Source organism: Artemia franciscana, chromosome 3 (assembly GCF_032884065.1).
Source record: "Artemia franciscana chromosome 3, ASM3288406v1, whole genome shotgun sequence".
In the NCBI taxonomy this organism is placed as follows: domain Eukaryota; kingdom Metazoa; phylum Arthropoda; class Branchiopoda; order Anostraca; family Artemiidae; genus Artemia; species Artemia franciscana.
Window position 1 is genome coordinate 23,985,692 of NC_088865.1, and position 21,395 is coordinate 24,007,086.

General features: G+C 34.3%; 1 protein-coding gene and 1 long non-coding RNA gene across 2 annotated transcripts in view; both read right to left on the reverse strand.

Annotated features, from left to right (window-relative positions):
* Positions 1-8,399: 8,399 nt before the first annotated feature.
* LOC136025503 (micronuclear linker histone polyprotein-like) lies at positions 8,400-10,097 on the reverse strand. The gene has a single exon (XM_065701533.1). It carries the CDS (start codon positions 10,095-10,097, stop codon positions 8,400-8,402), a length of 1,698 nt encoding a protein of 565 aa, XP_065557605.1.
* Positions 10,098-11,269: 1,172 nt separating this feature from the next.
* The window catches only part of LOC136025056 (uncharacterized), a 51,192-nt gene continuing 41,066 nt past the window's right edge, over positions 11,270-21,395 (reverse strand). Inside the window, exon 3 of the long non-coding RNA XR_010617006.1 lies at positions 11,270-12,271. This is a non-coding gene — a long non-coding RNA (uncharacterized LOC136025056). The remainder of the gene's footprint in view (positions 12,272-21,395) is intronic.

Here is a 21,395-nt window from a genome sequence, read left to right on the forward strand (position 1 = left end):
TTTCATTGTTTAGATCAACAAAAGTAAAAAAAAAAAAAATCAAATTTTGGTTCAAGCACTTCAGACAAATCCTTCCCTAAATTTAGTGGGTAATTACGTACAATTAGGCGTTTATTACGAAGGGCATAGCAAGTTTAACCAAATATTTGACTAAGTTTTTCCCTGGTATTAAGAAAAAGTAATTATTTACATTGTAAGCCATGGGGTACTCAAAGCCTTTTAATGAGCAAAAAAGAAAAATAAAGTAGATTGTATAAGATGGAGAAGCAGAATCCAAATTAAATTAATATTGCATTTTTTTTTAAACATAAAAATTGGGGAACTCTTGCTCTCAGAAAGGCAGCATCAGAATCTTATCAAAACGAATTGTATAAATGTGATTCAAATCGGAAATCATGAAAAAAAAATAAGTGAAAAATTAATAATGATAAAACAAGAAATATCAAACAGTTCGTGGTAACGAACTGTAGTAAGGAGCGACCCGGCTCAATAGTAACCAAAACTCTAAAAAATGGAATTTTGATACCAATACCAATTTGATACATCAAAAGAATCGCATTTTAATGCTGGTTTTAAATATATAAGTTTCATCAAGTTTAGTCTTACCCATCAAAAGTTACGGGCCTGAGAAAATTTGCGTAGTCATAGAATCTTAACGAAAATCACACCATCAGATTCAGCGTATCAGAGAACCCTACTGTAGAAGTTTCGAGCTCCTATCTACAAAAATGTGGAATTTTGCATTTTTTGCCAGAAGGCAGATCACGGATGCGTGTTTATTTGTTTTTTTTGTTGTTTTTTTTTCCTTTTCCCAGGGGTGATCGTATCGACCCAGTTGTCCTAGAATGTTGCAAGAGGGCTCATTCTAATGGAGATGAAAAGTTCTAGTGCCCTTTTTAAGTGACCAAAAAAATTGGAGGGCACCTAGGCCCCCTCCCACGCTAATTATTTTCCCAAAGTCAACGGATCAAAATTCTGAGATAGCCATTTTATTCAGCATAGTCGAAAAACCTTATAACTATGTCTTTGGGGACGACTTACTCCCCCACAGTCCCCGTGGGAGGGGCAACAAGTTACAAGCTTTGACCTGTGCTTACATATAGTAATGGTTATTGGGAAGTATACAGGCGTTTTCAGGAGGATTTTTTTTTGTTTGGGGGGTGGGGTTGAGAAGAGGGGGATGTGCTGGGGGAACTTTCTTTCGAGAATTTGTAATGGGAGAAGAAAATTTCCATGAAGGGAGAGCAGGATTTACTAGCATTATTTAAAAAAAAACAATTAAAAAATAAAAGTGAAAAAGCTTGTTCAGCTGGAAGCAAGGAACAGCAATAAAACTTAAAACAAACAGAAATTATTACCCATATGAGGGGCTCACCTCCTTCTAATACCTCGCTCTTTACGCTAAAGTATTTTCAGTAATTTCAACTACTTATTCTACGGCTTTTGTGATTCAGGGGGTCATTCTTAATGAATTGGGATAAAATTTAAGCTTTAGTGTAAAGAGCGAGGTACTGACGATGGGGCGAATCCCCTCATATATGTAATAAAAACATGAGAATACAAAAGTTCTTATAGGGACGTGTGGCCGTACCTTATTTTGTAAATAACTCTACTCTAGATAAACTATGGTGGTCATGTCAGTGAACGTGTGGTAAACAGCGATGCAAAAATTTTGAAAATAAGAGCTGGGATTTTTATGGAAACTCCAAATATATACGTTGTCTAGACTGGAGAAACCTGAGAAAAGTTATTCGCACAAAATTCGAAACAAAGCTAATTTATAAGTTACGTAAATCTTTTACCAATAAAAAGATTCGTAAAAAATTAAAAGTTCTAGTTGCCTTTTTAATTAACCAAAAAATCGGGGGGCAACTAGGCTTCGTCCCCCGCTCTTTTTTTCTCAAAATCATTCGATCAAAATTATGAGAAAGCCATTGAGCCAAAAAAAAAAATATGCAAATTTCGTTTTGATTATTCCTCTGCGGAGAGCCAAAATCAAAACATGCATTGATTCAAACACGTTCAGAAATTAAATAAAAAAACAAGTTTTTTTAACTGAAAGTAAGGAGCGACATTAAAACTTAAAACGCACAGAAATTACTTCGTATATGAAAGAGGCTGCTTCCTCATCAACGCCCCGCTCTTTACGCTAAAGTTTTTTACTGTTTTAAAAAGAAGAATTGAGAGAAAGAGTCAAACTTTAGCGTAAAGAGCGGGGCGTTGATGAGGAAGCAGCCTCTTTCATATACGAAGTAATTTCTGTGCGTTTTAAGTTTTAATGTCGCTCCTTACTTTCAGTTAAAAAAACTTGTTTTTTTTATTTAATTCCATTAAAAGTCGCTCTTTTAATTTAATGTTTCCGCTCTTCCTGAATTCAGATCACTGTAACCTTTAACAGATATTCTTGTAACAAACACATAGTCTTCTGTAGCTTCTGACCTCAATCTAAAATCAAAACTATATCGTCTGCGAAATAACCACGCACATCCTAGATACATCCAGTGTCAACGTTGTGACTCCCATACTACAACTACTACTAACAACTCACCGCAGCACCAAGTCGCCTGAGGCCAACACAGCTGCGCACGCTCCTCCATCCCAATCTATTCAAAGCCTCTCTCTTTCCACCCTCCAGGGAAGCTCCCTACCCAGACGAGGACGACCTGCTTTCCGCTTAGCCTTAGACAGTTGGCCGAAAAGGACAATCTTTGGCAATCAATCATCCGTTGAACGTGCCCTAGCCATCTCAACATTTCTTTCATTATAGCCCTAGAAAGCGGGATTGAACCACATTTTTCGTACAGCCTACTGTTTGAATTACGGTCAGTAAGCCAGGTGCTCAGAACAATCCGTAGGCAATTTCTCTGGAAAACATCTAGCAAATCTTCATCCGCTTTTCGGAGCGTCCATGCTTCAGAGCCATATTTGACCACTGTCATCAGTGAAGCTTCCAATATTCTAATCTTGGTTTGCGTACTTATCTTCATATTCTTCCAACTTTTTTTTAACTAAAGAAAAATAGCCTGAGCCTTCCATGTTCTACTTTTAATTTCTTCACTACTCCCACTGTCTTTACTAATAATACAACCAAGGTAAGTGAAGCTGTCAACCTGATCAATCTTTTCGTTACCCAACGTCACCTTTTCATCTTCATTTATTACTAGCCTTAGTGACTTGGTCTTGTTAATATTAATTTTCAAACCTATTCTAGCATCCTGAACTCACAAAACCTCTAAAAGTTCATTCATTTATTCCGCACTTTCATCTAGGATGCTTAAATCGTCAGCATAATCTAAGCCTAAGAGAGTTTTTCCTCCCCATTTGATTCCGTGGTCTCCCATTGCCTTTCCTGTGCTCTTTAACACAAAGTTCATACAATTGATCTATATAAAGAGATAGAACACGAAATGGATAGAACACAACCCTGCTGATTTAACCTGCCTGATTTAATACAAAACCAGCTGCTAATTTCATTTCCTTCCTTAACCACAGGAGTGTTATTCTCGTACATATCACTAATCACTTTAATGTATTTGTCTGGTATACCTGGTATACATTTGATAAAGCTGTTCTATTAGCAGAATCGAACGCTTGCTCATAATATATAAAACTGAGGACCAAAGGTGTTTGACAACTCAGGCACTTCTCAATTATTTACATAAGTGAAAATTTGGTCGACACATCCTCATACCTTTTCTAAAACCGCACTGTTCTTCTCTTAAAAATTTATCTACAGAATCTCTAAGTCTAAAAAGTATCATATTACTAAGTAATTTGCCACCTACAGAGACCATACTAATGACTCGATAATTACCACACGCACTCTTATCACCTTTTTTATACAGTGGTTTAATTAAGGTTTTCCTAAAATCGTTTGGTACTTCCCCTTTTTTGAAAATCTTATTTATAATTTATATACATAGATCTTCAGTAACGTATTTCTAACCTCAGAACTAGCGTATTTAAGAAACTCATTTACCACACCATCAGCACCTGGAGCCTCATTATTTTTTAATCCTGTTAGTATTGTCGCTAACTCTTCCTCGCAAAACAAGTCTTTCTTCACATCCAAGGTATCGCAAATTTTTCCATTTTCATCTATATCTTTTCCTGTGACTCTATCGCGGTTTAGCACATTCCCAAAATGTTCTGCCCATCTCTCTTTAACTCTTTCCTTACCACTAATTGTTGCCCGTTCCTATCTTTAACTGGGACAAGTCCGGATTGATTACTCCCAGATGATTTATTCCACACTATTCTAATAAATACTAAATAACTTGAGAGATATCTATATCCGTGCTTCACTCCTGTCTCATATTGTACTATCCTACGCAAATTCCTACCAACCCTACCCACTAATTTTGTTGCCCTATTGATTTCCACTAAAGTAACAGCAAACACTATTCGAAGACACACCTTTAATTAAGTTCACAAGCCTTGCATACAGCTGACTTTTCCTGGCCTGGCTATGTTTATTTGCCAGAACCTATATTGTAAAAACATGGTGCACAGTTCCATACTTTTTTTCGCATGCTGATCAATGGTCTGCGTTGCGCAGGTACCAATCTCCTGATTCGATGCCTTCGGTGGGGAGTGCAATGCGTGGCTGGGGGCAAATTATCCAACGCTTCCTGTTTTTTTCCTAGATTTCTCCAGGTACCCATTCAGAGCTGGGTTGACTCTGGCTGAGCTTACAGAGTCACACCATTGACACCCGTCCCAAACCAAATAACCAGCGACACCAGGACTCGAACCCCTGACCTCAGGGTCCCATAATCGTCTCTAAAACGTTATTAAGCGCCTCTTTACAACATAACTAGCTTTTTAACATACTATCTACTACCTTGTAAAATGAATTTGCTAAAATGTCTCCAAAATGGATCCCTCAGTAAATCTCATGAAAAATAAGGTAGAACCATCACTAACAAAGCCCATTTCTTTGACCAAATCTTTATGTTGAATGACAATAAAAAACCGACATAATTTGAAGTAGATATTCTTTTCCAGGTCTCTAAATTTTTTCTAAAAGTAGAAGAAGAAACAAGTAAATTATTAGCGGTAAAATCAAGGAACAAAATACAGAAAATAGTTACTAAGCTCTAGCGAGCCTCTGTCGCTAAAATACGTGATAATTTTTCTTAATAAAACAATCAAGGGACTAAAAAAAATCCATAAACAATTGAAAAAAAAAACTGTTAGCATGTACAAACACCCATAGAGTTATATAATTATTGCAACCCATCTAAATACAGTAAATGCACAAACTATATTGACAAGATATAAAATACAATTAAAAATATCGATTAACCTTAAACCGTCCAAGGGGGGGGGGTCTGACCTAAGGAACGTTTAACAGCTATACATGACATGACATTTTTCTTAAGATTGTTTTTTTTTATGGCACTTGGTATTAACCAAGTGACATATAGCAATCGCAAATTCTGTTGGTCTGTCGGTCCCGGTTTTGCTACTTTAGGCACTTCCAGGTAAGCTAGGATCAGGCCAGGTATCACGGACTGGACCAGATTAAATTAGAAATTTTCCCGATTTGACCATCTCTGGGGGGTGGGGGGTGGGGGCCGTTAATTCGGAAACAATAGAAAAAAATGAAGTATTTTTAACTTACGAACGGTTGATCAGATCTTAATGAAATTTGATGTTTGGAAGGATATCGTGTCTCAGAGCTGTTATTCTAAATCCCAACCGGATCTGGTAACATTGGGGGGGGGGTTGGGAGGGGGAAACCTAAAATCTTGGAAAAGACTTAGAGTGGAGGTATCGGGATGAAACTTGATGGGAAAAATAAGCACAAGTCCTAGATACAGGATTGACATAACCGGAACGGATCCGCTCTCTTTGGGGTAGTTGGGGGGGGGGGGTAATTCTGAAAAATTAGAAAAAATGAGGTATTTTTAACTTACGAACGGGTGATCAGATCTCAATGAAATTCGATATTTAGAAGGATATCGCGTCTCAAAGCTCTTATTTTAAATCACGACCGGATCTGGTGACATTGGGTGGAGTTTTGGGGGGAACCTAAAATCATGGAAAATGGTTATATTGGAGGGATCGGGACGAAACCTGGTGGGAAAAATAAGCGGAAGTATTAGATACGTGATTTACATAATTGGAACGGATACGCTCTATTGGGGGGGGGGGGGTAAATTCTGAAAAATAAAAAAATATGACGTTTTAACTTACGAAGGAGTGATCGGATCTTCATGAAACTTTATATTTAAAGGGACCTTGTAACTCAGATCTCTTATTTTAAATCTCAACCTGATCCAGCATCATTGGGGGGGGGGGGGGCGGAAATCTTAGAAAATACTTAAAGTGGAGAGATCAGGATGAAACTGGGTGGGAAGAATAAAAACCTGTCTAAGATAATTGACTGACATAACCGGACCGGATCTGCTCTCTTTGCTGGAGTTGAGGTCGGGAAGGTATTTGTAACTTACGAAAGTGTGACCAGATCTTAATTAAATTTGATATTTAGAAGGATCTTGTGCTTTAAAGCTCTAATTTTAAATTCCGACCAGATCCCGTGACATTGGGGGAGTTGGATCAGACCTTAATGAAATTTGATATTTAGAAGGAATTCATGTCTCAGAGCTCTTATTTCAAATCCGGACCAGATCTTTTGACACTGGGGGGAGTTGGAGGGGGAAATCTTGGAAAACACTTGGAGTAGAGGAATCGGGATGAAGCTTGGCGGATAGAATAATCAAATGTCCTTGATACGTGATTGACGTAACTGTACTGGATTCGCTCTCTTTGGGGGAGTCTGGGGGAGGGTTTCAGTGATTTGGCAAGTTTGGTGCTTCTGGACGTGCTAGGACGATGAAAATTGGTAAGCGTATCAGGGAGGTGCACAAATTGACTTGATAAAGTCGTTTTCCCAGATTCGATCATCTGGGGGGGGGGCTAAAGGGAGAGGAAAAATTAGAAAAAATGAGGTATTTATAACTTACGACTGGATGATCGGATCTTTATGAATTTTGATATTTAGAAGGACATCGTGACTCACGGCTGTTATTTTAAATCCTGACCGGCATTAAACCTCTGATTTTCCTTTTAAATCAGTCTATTGATTCTTAGAATTTTGTTAGAGCTCATACCATATGAGCTCTTGGCTCTTAGCTCTTCTTGCCTCGTCACAAGTGCCATATGAGCTCTTAGCTCTTGTCTTCTTAGTAAAGATAGTGGTAATTATTTATAGAATTCAGTCTCAGTTATGGAGGGATAGCACAATCTCCGTTATCCGCTGTTATGTTAAAACTTTAGTATAGTAGGAAAATAACACGCTGTTCCAACTTAAAAATTAATTAATATGGTTAAAAATTTGTAATTTGTTTGCTTTTACGCATAGGTAGCGCATAGATTTAGTTTCTAGTTTTGAAATTTAAAGATACTACTGAGAGTAGAAGAGATAGGGTAAAAAAAACGCTCAAAAAAGTTTTTTTGTAAATAATATAGTTTCTCTATAGGGTTCTTTTTAAGAACTTACCCATATCAAATTATCCCACAGGAGCGTCTCCCAAGCAACGCGTTAATTTTATATTACTAATTCGATATATATTTAATTCAACCATTGTTAGAACTGAGTTTTGTTTCTATAATTGAATACCATAGTAATGACCCCCCCCCCCCTAAGACTTTAAAAATGGTACATATGAAAAAAAAATTCTCAAAGGAACGGAGAGCAGTTAAGCTAACACTCTTTGAGTCTTCTAAGGTTAAATCGTGATTTTCATTGAACTGGAAAAAAAAAATCTCCATTTCAAGCCATTTCTCATAACATAAAAAAAGAGAGACAATCAACCTAATAAAATATTGCTGGAAATAAAAAAAAATGTATGTAGATTGAATGTTATACACTGATATTCTTCCAGAAAGTCTTTATTATTTTGGATACATTTAAATTGGAATATGTGTTTCATTTATTTTTTGATGATGATTTACAGTATTTTACGCTTTAAAACCAGCTAGCTTCCATTGCAGTGGTAGTAGTCTCAATAAAAGTAGTAGCAGTAGTAACTACATTATGCTTTTTGGCTGGTTAACATCTCCCTTGACATTCCCAGAAAGTTCAAACTTAATTCTCTAAGCTGTTCCTAAGATATTGTTGACACGCCTTTTTGATGACGTGCATGCACATAGTGTTTTGATTTAGTTCAACAACCCCCTGGAAATTTCCTGGAAGCCTTAGTTCCTTAATTTCGGTAGTGGTCATAGCACTAGTAGTAGCAAATATGTCTCTTAGTCAGTTCTAAAAATTTAAACTTATTTTTTCTTAATCTTCTTACTTTTTTATGTCTTGTAAATCGAGCTATCGGATTTTCAAACCAATTACTTGGTTTTTTCGCAGTAGTTGGAGTAATATTTTCCTTATCCTTTGGCTATTTCTTCTTTGTTGGATTCTGTTTTCTCTGACTTTTTATTTCTGCCTTTTCCTTATCAGATTTTTTGGCTTTTTCATTGTGGACTCTTTTTTTTATTTGAACCAGCTTCAGACCTTCTTGACCCTTTTTGTTTTGTTTTTGGCTTACTTTCCGATTTAATTTCAGATCCTTTTTTAATTTTTGTCTTTTCAGAATTTTTTCTTTTTGAACCAGCTTCTGACTTGTTGTTTCTTGATTTATCTTTATTTGTTTCTTTTTTACTTTCTGATTTAGTTTTAGTGGTTTTTTCGTGTCTGTCTTTTTCGACTTTTTACTTGTAGTCTCTTCTTTTTTTGAAAAATAAGATTTAACTGCTTCAAAAAAACTCGTTTCTTTTTTAGAACCAGCTTCTGATTCTCCGTTTCTTGACTTTTTTTGTTTTGTTGCTGCTTTATTTTCTGGTTTAACTTTATGTTTTTTTTGTGTTGGTGCTTTCGATTCACTTAGACTTGTTGAATCTCGCCTCTTATCGTTTTTTGAAATAGCTTCTGGCCGGTTGTTTTCTGACTTGTTTTGATTTTTTTCTGTTCCGCGTCCTGATTTCTTTTTATTATTTTTTTCGGTTCCTGTCATTTTAGACTTTTTGCTTGTGGTAACATCTCTTATAGGATCATTTTGATCTTCCGTGTCTTTTTCCTTTTTACGTAGATTTTTATTTTTGTCTTCTGCTTTACTTCCTGATTTAGCTTCATGTTTTTTTTTCGTTTCTGTCTTTGTAGACTTTTTATTTTTGGTTTTTTCTCCATTTGAAAAATAAGATGCTGCTGATTCGCTAAGACTGGTTGAATTGCGCCTCCTTTCTTTTTTTGAAACTGCTTCCGGTTGGTGGTTTCTTGACTCCTCTCGATTTTTTTCTGTTCTTCTTCCTGGTTTCTTTTTAACATTTTTTTTTGTTCCAGTATTTGTAGACTTTTCGCTTGTGGTCTCTTCTCCATTAGAAAAATAAGATGATATAGCTCCAAAAAAACTTTTTGAGCTTTCTTTTCTCTTGTGTTTTGAACCAGTTGTCTTTTTGCTTTTTGTTCTTTTCAATTTCAATTCATTTGTTGCATCTTTTACATTTTCTATTCCCTTTCCATTTGCACTTTTTGTTTTCTTTGCTCCTTTTTTTGCTGGATCTTCAACATCTTTTACAGCATTATTTTTAACTTCTGTGTCTTTTTCCTTTTTACGTAGATTTTCATTTTTGTCTTTATCCTGCTTTATTGTTTTTCCATTTTGTGGTACACGCTTTTTCTTTTTTTGATCTACCGTTGCACATTTGTCGCTTTCAGTGTCATCGTCAATAATTTTTTTTATTATAGATTGATTTAGTTTATGGTTGGATTGCTTTTGTATTTGGTTAGCTGTTTTTACAGAATCTTCAATCTCTTTTAAGATTGATCTGTCATACATATTACATTTTAGTTTATAGATAAGCCTAATGTTCGCTTTTATTGCATCCATGATTATTTCCCCTGGGGTTTCAGTTATTTCTTGATATCCAAGTTTAGAGGCTAGATTTGTGAGTGTTAACGTACATTCGAGCAATTGCTGCACCAGTGGTGTCCGATTTACAGCGTTCACCATAGATATAATATCTAGCCATGATCTAATTTTTTTTTCAATATCCAAAAAGCCATCATGGCTTTGAATCATAGTTCTTTCGGGCAACATTATACTGCTTTGTGCCTTGGAACATCAGTTCGCTTTGAATAGTTAAAACCTGATACTTCTAAGCAAATGGTCTTAAAGTGATTTAATTTATAATTTATTTTAATTTTTCTGGCATTTTTGTAGTTTCAATTCAAAAAGTAGAATTGTGGCTGAGACAGTGGAAATAATTTTGCATTTTATAAAATAATTTTAGAGATTTTGAATTGAGATTTTCTTTAGAGTAAAATTATTTTAGTTGAATTATTTTACAATCTGACGGAAGTGTCTAATATCTTATATTGCTTTCTTTTTTCCTGATATCTTATATTGCTTTCTTTTTTCCTGACTCTTCCTCTTCGTTTCTCCTTCCTTTTTATTTGAAGAAATGGTATCATTGATGTTTCTTTAAAGATGGACTAGCTTGTGGATGGGTTGTGTAGGCCTCGTGAAAGTATTGTTGATATTAACAAGCACTGATGAGAACCAAAATTGTACATCTATTACTGTTTACCTTATAATTGACTTTTTCAGGATAGCTGGACACTCAACCATCGTAGAGAGCCTTTGAATGACTCATTTTGAAGGAAGTTTCCACATCTGGTGACTTTTGTAACGGAAAAAAAATCTGTTTAAAATGCAATCAATATTCTTACAGAAAAAAACTGCGTTTTTATGCACAAGATTGATGAATAATGTCATAATCGTAGGTTATAACCATATATGAGTGAGGAGTGAATGCAATATTATGATGTTAGCTATTATGACTTCAGTATATTTTTACTATAAAAGGATTAGGTTTCTTGACTCCTCTTGCTTTTCTTCTGTTCTTCTTCCTGGTTTCTTTTTAACATTTTTTTTGTTCCAGTATTTGTAGACTTTTCGCTTGTGGTCTCTTCTCCATTATAAAAATAAGATGATAACTCAAAAAGATTTTTTGAGCTTTCTTTTCTCTTGTGTTTTGAACCAGTTGTCTTTTTGCTTTTTGTTCTTTTCAATTCATTTGTTGCACCTTTTATGTGGTCATTTTCTATTCCCTTTCCATTTGCACTTTTTGTTTTCTTTGCTCCTTTTTTTGTTGGATCTTTAACATCTTTTATAGCATTATTTTCAACTTCTGTGTCTTTTTCCTTTTTACGTAGATTTTCATTTTTGTCTTTATCCTGCTTTATTGTTTTTTCATTTTGAGTTACATGTTTTTCCTTTTTTTTCATCTACCGTTGCACATTTGACACTTTCAGTCTCATCGTCAATGATTTTTTTTATTATAGATTGATTTAGTTTATGTTTGGATTGCTTTTGTTTTTGGTTAGCTATTTTTACAGAATCTTCATTCTCTTTTAAGATTGATCTTTGATACATATTACATTTTAACTTATAGATAAGTAAAAGATTCGCTTTTATTGCATCCATGATTATTTCCCCTGGGGTTTCAGTTATCTCTTGATATCCAAGTTTAGAGCCTAGATTTGTGAAAGTTAACATACATTCGAGCAATTGATGCACCAATGGTGTCCAATTTTTATCATTCACCGTAGATGTATGATCTAGCCATGATCTAATTTTTTGGGCGTCAAAATCCGAAAATTTATCATGGCTTTGAATCATAGTTCAATAGGCAATTCATAGGCAATATTATACTGCTTAGTATTCCTTTGAACATCAGTTCGCTTGGAATAGTAAAAACCCTGATACCTCTAAGAAAATGGTCTTAAAGTGATTTAATTTATAATTTATTCTAATTTTTCTGGTATTTTTGTAGTGTCAATTCAAAAAGTAGAATTGTTGCTGAGACAATGGAAGTAATTTTGCATTTTATAAAATAATTTTAGAGATTTTGAATTGAGGTTTTCTTTACAGTAACATTATTTCAGTTAAATTATTTTACAATCTGACGGAAGTGTCTAATATCTTATATCGAGTTCTTTTTTCCCGACTTTTCCTCTTCTTGTCTCCTTCCTTTTTTACTTGAAGATATGGTATTATTGGTGTTTCTTTAAAGATGGACTAGTTTGTGGATGGGTTTTGTAGGCCTTGTGAAAGTATTGTTGATATTAACAAGTACTGATGAGAAGCAAAATTGTACATCTAATATTGTTTACCTTATAATTGACTTTTTCAGGATAGCTGGACACTGAACCATAATAGAGTGCTTTTAAATGACTCATTTTGAAGGAAGTTTCCACATCTGGTGACTTCTGTAACGAAAAAAAAATCTGTTTAAAATGCAATCAATATTTTTACAGAAAAAAACTGAGTTTATATGCACAAGATTGATGGATAATGTTATAATCGTAGTGAGATATGAGTGAGGAGTGAATTCTCATATGAGTGAGAAGTGAATGCAATATTATGATGTTAGCTGTAATGACATCAGTATATCTATCTATATATCTTCTATATATATATATAAAAATAAGTTGTCTGTCCGTTACGCCAGATTATATCTTCTATATATATAAAAGAAAACAAACTAGATTGTAAAAACTGGAAATTGCATAAATATTTCAAAATATTTTGACAATAGATTAAAGTAATTCGAAAAAAGAAAAATGGTAAAAAACTAAAAAAAAATAAAAAGAAAAAACTAAAAAAGAAAAAACTAAAAAAAAAATTTAAAATTTAAAAAATTAAAAAAAGAAAACTGTAAAAAGAAAAAACGTAAAAAAATAAAAAAGATAAAAAACTAAAAAAAAAACTAAAAAAGCTAAAAAACTAAAAAAAACTAAAAAAAACTGGGAATTGCACAAATATTTCAATATATTTTGACAATAGATTAAAGTAATTCGAAAACCTTAAAACAGATACCCCAAATTTTGAGGTTTAATATAAATTGTTGGAGCTTTAGCATGCTTGACACATAAAGATTTTTTCAAGTGTCAATGTTAGAATGAACATTGACAAATTGAAGAGAACAAATCAATAAAAAGAAGAAACTAAAAAAAGAAAAAACTAAAAAAGAAAAAAAACTAAAGAAGAAACTGTATCTATATATATAAAAACCTATATATATAAAAATAAGTTGTCTGTCTTTTATGTCTGTTACACTATGTCTGTTACGCCAGATTATATCTTATCTATAAATAAAAATAAGTTGTATGTATTTTTGTATTGAGGGTTTGCATATGACGTCTGAAAAATAAAGAAGAAAAAGAAAACTGAAAAAAGAAAAATGGTAAAAAACTAAAAAAAAAACTAAAAAGAAAAAACTAAAAAATAAAAAAAAAGAAAAAAAGAAAAAACTTGAAAAGAAAAAATGTAAAAAAAAAAATAAAAAAATAAAAAGGTAAAAAACTAAAAAGAAAAAAAAACTAAAAAAAGCTAAACAACTAAAAAAGAAAAAACTAAAAAAAAACTGGGAATTGCACAAATATTTCAATATATTTTGACAAAGATTCAGGTAATTCGAAAACCTTAAAACAGATACCACAAATTTTGAGGTTTATTATAAATTGTTGGAGCTTTAGCTTGCTTGGCACGTAAAGATTTTTCCAAGTGTCAATGTTAGAATGAACATTGACAAATTGAAGAAAACAAATCAATAAAAAGAAGAAACTTAAAAAAGAAAAAAAATAAGAAAAGAAAAAACTAAAAAAGAAAAAAAACTGAAATGAAACTGTACCTATATATCTATATAAATGACGACCGGGACACTCAAAGAGAAATTACAGACTGGGATACCGGGACAAAAATGACGACCGGGACAGGGAATATAAATGACGACCTGGACACAGGAACACAACTACAACGGGGACGCCGGGGGCACAGGGGGATATATAAATGACGACGGGGACACAGGGAATGTTCGATTAGCAATCACCATCAACAAAGCTCAAGGGCAATCGTAAGAAAAATGCGGTATAGATATGAATAAGGATTGTTTTCCCATGGACAATTATTATGTTGCATGTTCAAGAGTTGGTAAACCTGACAATCTATTTATATGGACAGACAATAGGACAGCAAAGAATATTGTATATTCGCAAGTTTTACGTAGTTAATATATATATATATATATATATATATATATATATATATATATATATATATATATATATATATATATATATATATATATATATATACTAGCTGTTGGGGTGGCGCTTCGCGCCACCCCAACACCTAGTTGGTGGGGGCGCTTCGCGCCCCCCCCCAAGCCCCCCCGCGCGCGTAAGTCGTTACGCGCCATATTAGTTACGCGCCATTGTAGTTGTGTCCCTATGTCCCACGTGAGAAGCGACCCCCCAAGCCCCCCCGCGCGCGTAAGTCGTTACGCGCCATATTAGTTACGCGCCATTGTAGTTGTGTCCCTATGTCCCACCTGTGAATATATATATATATATATATATATATATATATATATATATATATATATATATATATATATATATATATATATATATATATATATATATATATATATATTATATATATATATATATATATATATATATATATATATATGTTTTTAACTACGTAAAACTTGCGAATATACAACATTCTTTGCCGTCCCATTGTCTGTGCATATAAATAGATTGTCAGGTTTACCGACTCTTGAACATGCAACATATAATGGTCCATGGGAAAACAATCCGTATTCAGATCTATACCTCATGATTCTAATGATTGCCCTTGAGCTTTGTTGATGGTGATTGCTAATCGACCATTCCCTGAGTCGCCATCGTCATTTATATATCCCCCTGTGCACCCCGGCGTCCCCTTTGTAGTTATGTCCCTGTGTCCCGGTCGTCATTTATATTCCCTGTGTCCCGGTCGTCATTTGTGTCCCGGTGTTCCAGTCTGTGATTTCTCTTTGAGTGTCCCGGGCGTCATTTATATTCCTTGTGTCCCGGTGTCCCGGTCGTCATTTATATCCCCCTGTGCCCCCCGGCGTCCCCATTGTAGTTGTGTCCCTGTGTCCCGGTCGTCATTTATATTCCCTGTGTCCCGGTCGTCATTTGTATCCCGGTGTCCCGGTCTGTATATACATTCGTTTTTTAGTTTTGTTTTTCTCCTTTATTTTTTTCCTTTTTTCTTTTTTTTCTTTTTTAGTTTATTTAGATTTTTAGATTTTTTAGTTTTTTTATTAGTTTTTAGTTTTTTTGTAGTTTTTACCATTTTTTTTAGTTTTTTTAGTTTTTTTTTTTTACTTATGTCCTGGTCGTCATTTATAAAAAAACTAAAAAAGCTAAAAAACTAAAAAAACTAAAAAAAAACTAAAAAAAGGTAAAAAACTAAAAAAAACTAAAAACTAAAAAAGAAAAAAACTAAAAAAAAGGAAAAAACTGAAAAATAAAAGAGAAAAAGAAAACTAAAAAAATATGAATAAATATATATAAAAATAACTTGTTTGTGGGTTATGTCTGTCTGTCTGTCTGTCGAGTGACGTCGTGTTTGTCCGCATATGACGTCTGAATTATTTCACACTAATACAAAAGAAGAAAAAAAACTAAAAAAGGTAAAAACTACAAAAAAAACTAAAAAGAAAAAACTAAAAAAGCTAAAAAACTAAAAAAAACTAAAAAAAGGTAAAAAACTAAAAACTAAAAAAAACTGAAAAAACTTAAAAAAGGCAAAAACTAAAAAAAAACCAAAACTAATAAAAAAACTAAAAAAGCTAAAAAACTAAAAAAACTAAAAAAAACTAAAAAAAAGGTAAAAAACAAAAAAAACTAAAAACTAAAAAAGAAAAAACTAAAAAAAGGAAAAAACTGAAAAATAAGAGAAAAAGAAAACTAAAAAAATATTAATAAATATAAAAAATATAAATATAAATATAATATAAATTAGCAATCAACAAAGCACCGAGACACAAATGACGACCGGGACACAGGGAGTATAAATGACGACCAGGACATAAGTAAAAAAAAACTAAAAAAACTAAAAAAATGGTAAAAACTACAAAAAAACTAAAAACTAATAAAAAAACTAAAAAATCTAAAAATCTAAATAAACTAAAAAACAAAAAAAAAAGAAAAAAGGAAAAAAATAAAGGAGAAAAACAAAACTAAAAAACGAATGTATATACAGACCGGGACACCGGGATACAAATGACGACCGGGACACAGGGAATATAAATGACGACCGGGACACAGGGACACAACTACAATGGGGACGCCGGGGGGCACAGGGGATATAAATGACGACCGGGACACCGGGACACAAGGAATATAAATGACGCCCGGGACACTCAAAGAGAAATCACAGACTGGAACACCGGGACACAAATGACGACCGGGACACAGGGAATATAAATGACGACCGGGACACAGGGACATAACTACAAAGGGGACGCAGGGTGCACAGGGGGATATATAAATGACGATGGCGACTCAGGGAATGGTCGATTAGCAATCACCATCAACAAAGCTCAAGGGCAATCATTAGAATCATGAGGTATAGATCTGAATACGGATTGTTTTCCCATGGACCATTATATGTTGCATGTTCAAGAGTCGGTAAACCTGAAAATCTATTTATATGCACAGACAATGGGACAGCAAAGAATGTTGTATATTCGCAAGTTTTACGTAGTTAAAAACATATATATATATATATATATATATATATATATATATATATATATATATATATATATATATATATAAATATATATATATATATATATATATATATATTCACAGGTGGGACATAGGGACACAACTACAATGGCGCGTAACTAATATGGCGCGTAACGACTTACGCGCGCGGGGGGGGCTTGGGGGGGCGCGAAGCGCCCCCACCAACTAGGTGTTGGGGTGGCGCGAAGCGCCACCCCAACAGCTAGTATATATAAAAATAAGTTGTTTGTTTGTGTGTGTCTGTTGACTAACGTCATGTTTGTGTGTCGACTGACGTCATGTTTGTCGACTGACGTCATTATATGGATTGAGCATTATGCCGGTCATGAAGATGTTTGTCGACTGACGTCATGTTTTTCGACTGACGAAATTACAGACCCGGACACCGGGACACAAATGACGACCGGGACACAGGGAATGTAAATGACGACCGGGTCACTCAAAGAGAAATTACAGACCGGGACACCGGGACACAAATAACGACCGGGACACAGGGAATATAAATGACGACCGGGACACAGGGAATGTTCGATTAGCAATCATCATCAACAAAGCTCAAGGGCAATCATTAGCATAATGAGGTATAGATCTGAATACAGATTGTTTTTCCCATGGACAATTATATGCGAAAAAAGCTAAAAAAAAGAAAAACCTAAAAAGAAAAAACTTTAAAAAAAGGAAAAAAACAAAGGTAATAAAACTAAAAAGAAAAAAAGCTAAAAAACTAAAAAAGCTGCAAACCTAAAAATAAGGAAAACTAAAAAAGACAAATTAAAAATAAACTATATCTATATATACATAAAAATAAGTTGTAGTTATGCATGTTTGTTTAACCTGACATATTTAGATGCACAGACAATGGGACAGCAAAGAATGTTGTATATTCGCAAGTTTTACATAGTTAAAAACATATATATATATCTATCTATATTCACAGGTGGGACACAGGGACACAACTACAATGGCGCGTAATTAATATGGCGCGGATCGACTTAAGCGCGCGGAAGAGCTTATGTCGCGCGGAAGGGCAACACCAACTAGGTGTTGGGGTGGCACGAAGCGCCACCCCAACATCTAGTTTTTACTATAAAAGGATTAGTGTAGTCAACAATAACTATGGATTAAGTAACTTACATTAGTATCATGGCTATAAAGATACTATAAATAAGTCTCTCCCAGCTTACAAATCGTGTGTTTAACATTTGCTCTTAAAGACCAAAACCTTGTTAATTTGAAGTGAGAGTTTTGAATTTACATCTGAAAGTTTTCTAGCATTTATACCTTTCTGATTTTAAGTGTGAAATTGATGGTCTTAAGCAAAGTAAATGTAAATTCCATGGTGTAAATTGATGATGATGAAGCATTTTGGGACTGCAATCAAGTATAAGCATTCCCAACCCTAAGAGAGGATACAGGAAAATCCCTCTTCTAAAAATTTGTTCGAAAGATATCTTTGGAAAGCCGTCAGGCGAAGCCGTCTGGCCCCATCTAGTGGCACGTGGCAGGCTTCTATATATGGATTCTCATATGTATATACAACGGATATGTGCTAATTTTTAACTGCGTAAAACTTGCGGATATACAACATTCTTCGCTGTTCCATTGTCTGTGCATATAAACAGATTGTCCAGTTTACCGACTCTTGAGCATGCAACATATAACTGTACGTGGGAAAAACAATCCGTATTAAGATCTGTACTGCATTTTTCTAATGATTGCCCTTGAGCTTTGTTCATGGTGATTGCAAATGCTAATCGAATTGGGAATTATAATCTTTTAAATTGAAAAGGCGGATCCGTTGGAATTATGAGAATGCGAAAAATAAGAACAGTCTCACCCTCGGATGGCCGTTTCAAAATTGTTGTCTCTATTATGTTTTCCGTTGTTTTTGTTTACGTTAAGTCGCGTGCAGTTGCAAAGGTTTGGTGGGGTAATATTTCGCAACAGTATTATTGGTACGCCTATTTTTAGTTGTAGCATGTGTGGTAGAAACCCTGGGATATCCAGGGAATTTAAAAATTCTGATGGATAGTTAACCGCTTCATTTGATTTCAGAACTGTGTTGACTGACTTGTAAATGACTGTCTGGTCTCGAATCTTGGCCAGAATAATAATGTTGATTTCATGGACGTCTTTGTTCTTGGCTGCCAGAATAGCTCGTTCACTTAGCCATTTATGATTTGAATAATTGGTTAGAATATTTGGAAATACGTTTTCAACCAAATCATTTTTTGACGTCACTAAATTACAGAATTCAGGAGGCAGCTGTATACGTCCTGAAATTGAGTCAACTGGGAGGTTTCCGTTTTCAATTGCCAGAAACTGATCTGAAAATATTTCAACAGAGTGATCATTTTGTAATCGGACTCGCACATTTATAATTAATTTTAATGTATTTGCGTGTACCCATAAATTAGAATTTTACAGGCAAGCATTCATTTCATCCGCAGGTTTAGATCTAGGAATAACAGGTAATGTTTGCCTGAAATCTCCCGCAAGCAATATTAATGTACTGCCAAAGGGTTTGAAATTTCCTCACAAATCTTGTAATGATCGGTCAAGCTCTCGAGCGATTTTTTGTGTGCCATTGTTAACTCGTCCCAAACAATAAGTTTGCATTGCTGCAAAACTTTACCCATCCCAGATGATTTGGAAATTTTTCACGTGGGAGTTTCAGAGGCAATTTCAAAGTGGAATAAGCAGTTCTACCACCAGGCAGCAACGTTGCGGCTATTCCGGACGATGCAAAGGCCAACGCGCTGTCATTTTTGGACCGAATTGATGCCAGAATCAATCTTATTAGAAAAGTTTACCTCCTGGCCAGTGTTGGGAAATACTTAAGTAAAAGTACTTAAGTAATTACTTAAGTAAAAATTCTGAGTACTTGTACTCTACTTAAGTAAAAAATTTCTAAAGTACTTAATACTTATAATTAAGTAAAAAATTGAAGTACTTAAGGGTATTTAAGTACTCATGTACTTTCATCTTGGTACAGAAAAATTATACCAGCATAATGCAGGGCTGATGCGACGAATTGAACTGCCTATATGTTGGTGGGTGAGTGGATTTTGGTCTTTGAGAACAGCGGCTTCCAGCCTGGTGAAAAATTTCAAAAAAGGACGCTATCATGGTGGAACTACCATATATATTGAACGTAAAATTTTTCGTGATAAAAGGAAAATTCAGAAGGATGGTGCAGTATCTATAGTGATCCCCTGATATAAAGTTTGTGGATTATCGGCAGGGGTTTCGGTTACAAATTTTAATTTTAATTAATGAAAATTTTTGCTTTTTTTTTCTTTCCTCGGCTGCCTAGTCCTTGGTAATTAGCTTGTGAAAAAGCCTAGACAGACAAACCCAAGACATAAGCACAGACAGTTCAGTTTTTGTTAGCCCAACTGTCTTAGCTTATAATTGGGTTCACTTGCATAACATTCGAGCCAGATAGGAGGCCCTTGTAGGCTTTGGACGCTTATTCCCCTTGCAATTTCAGTCAACTTGCTGTTCAACTAACATTAAATTAACTTTTTTTATTAGTACAAAAGTCTAAGTTTATAAATTGAATCAATTGCCTTGCCTGACACTCAATGCAGAATGGCCTCATTCTGATTTTAAACGATTGTTTGCCTCTCATTCTTCTCATTGTTGTTGGTTTTTGAATTAAAATGTAATAGTTGTGGGCATCAAGTCATGGCTAATTGTAGAAAAGGCCAAGACACATAGTCGAACTATGTTGTCACTAGAGTGAGAAGCAAACCTGGCATTAATCCGCCTCCCCCTCATTCGGATTGTATAAAAATGTTGTTAGTTCATTTGTTAATAGATGTGTCTATCTATTATCCGTCCATGCGTCATTGCTAGGGCAGTAGAACTAAGGTAGATAGTCATAGACTTGAGATAGTGATAGAACCTATAGTTTTCCAAGTGTTTGGTTAACCAAAGACTCGGAAAACTTAGTGTCTGAAGATGAATACTTTGATCTTAGTGATAAGGAAACAACTCATGATAATTCTGGCAACCGTGGTCGTGAAACCAATTCTGTGAAGGTGGAGGTTTCATCATATTTGAATGAGAAGCGAAAGGAATTATATGTGCTCAAAGTGTACCCAAGGGTGATGAAAGTTTTCAGGAAGTACAACTGTGTCATCCCTTTGTCTCCATCCGCAGAACGAATTGTTTCGGTAGGTGGTGAAATTTTTACTCCAAACAGAAACATGCTCGGAGATGGTATGTTTGAAAAGCTTCTGCCGTTGAAAGGAGCAACTAAGAAATTAAGTTAAGTTATGATGAAGCTGTAATGAATGAATCTTGTAAATTCTTTTCTTTTTGTATCTTAACTGAAGTAAAATTCGATTTTCCACGAAACCAATTAATTTTTTTCATGAAAACTATCGTTTTTTTCTGAAAAGCGGTCGATTTCTCGGCAGAATCTTGCTTATCTTGTCTACTTGGAAAGGAAATGGATATTAAAGAAGTATTTTGTGTGTATTTTGTACTTGAGTAAAATACTGAATATTGAAGTAAAATCGAAATACTTGAGTACTGAAGTACTTTTTCAAAAGTACTTATTACTTAAGTAGATTTTTAGAGAAGTACTTAATGCTTGTACTTAAGTAAAAATTTCGCTGAGTACTTGGTACTTGTACTTAAGTAAAAAAAAAGTACTTGGTACAACACTACTCCTGGCGCATCCAAGAAGAAAATTTCTGAATTTTGTTTGTATTTCTATTTTTTTTATTCT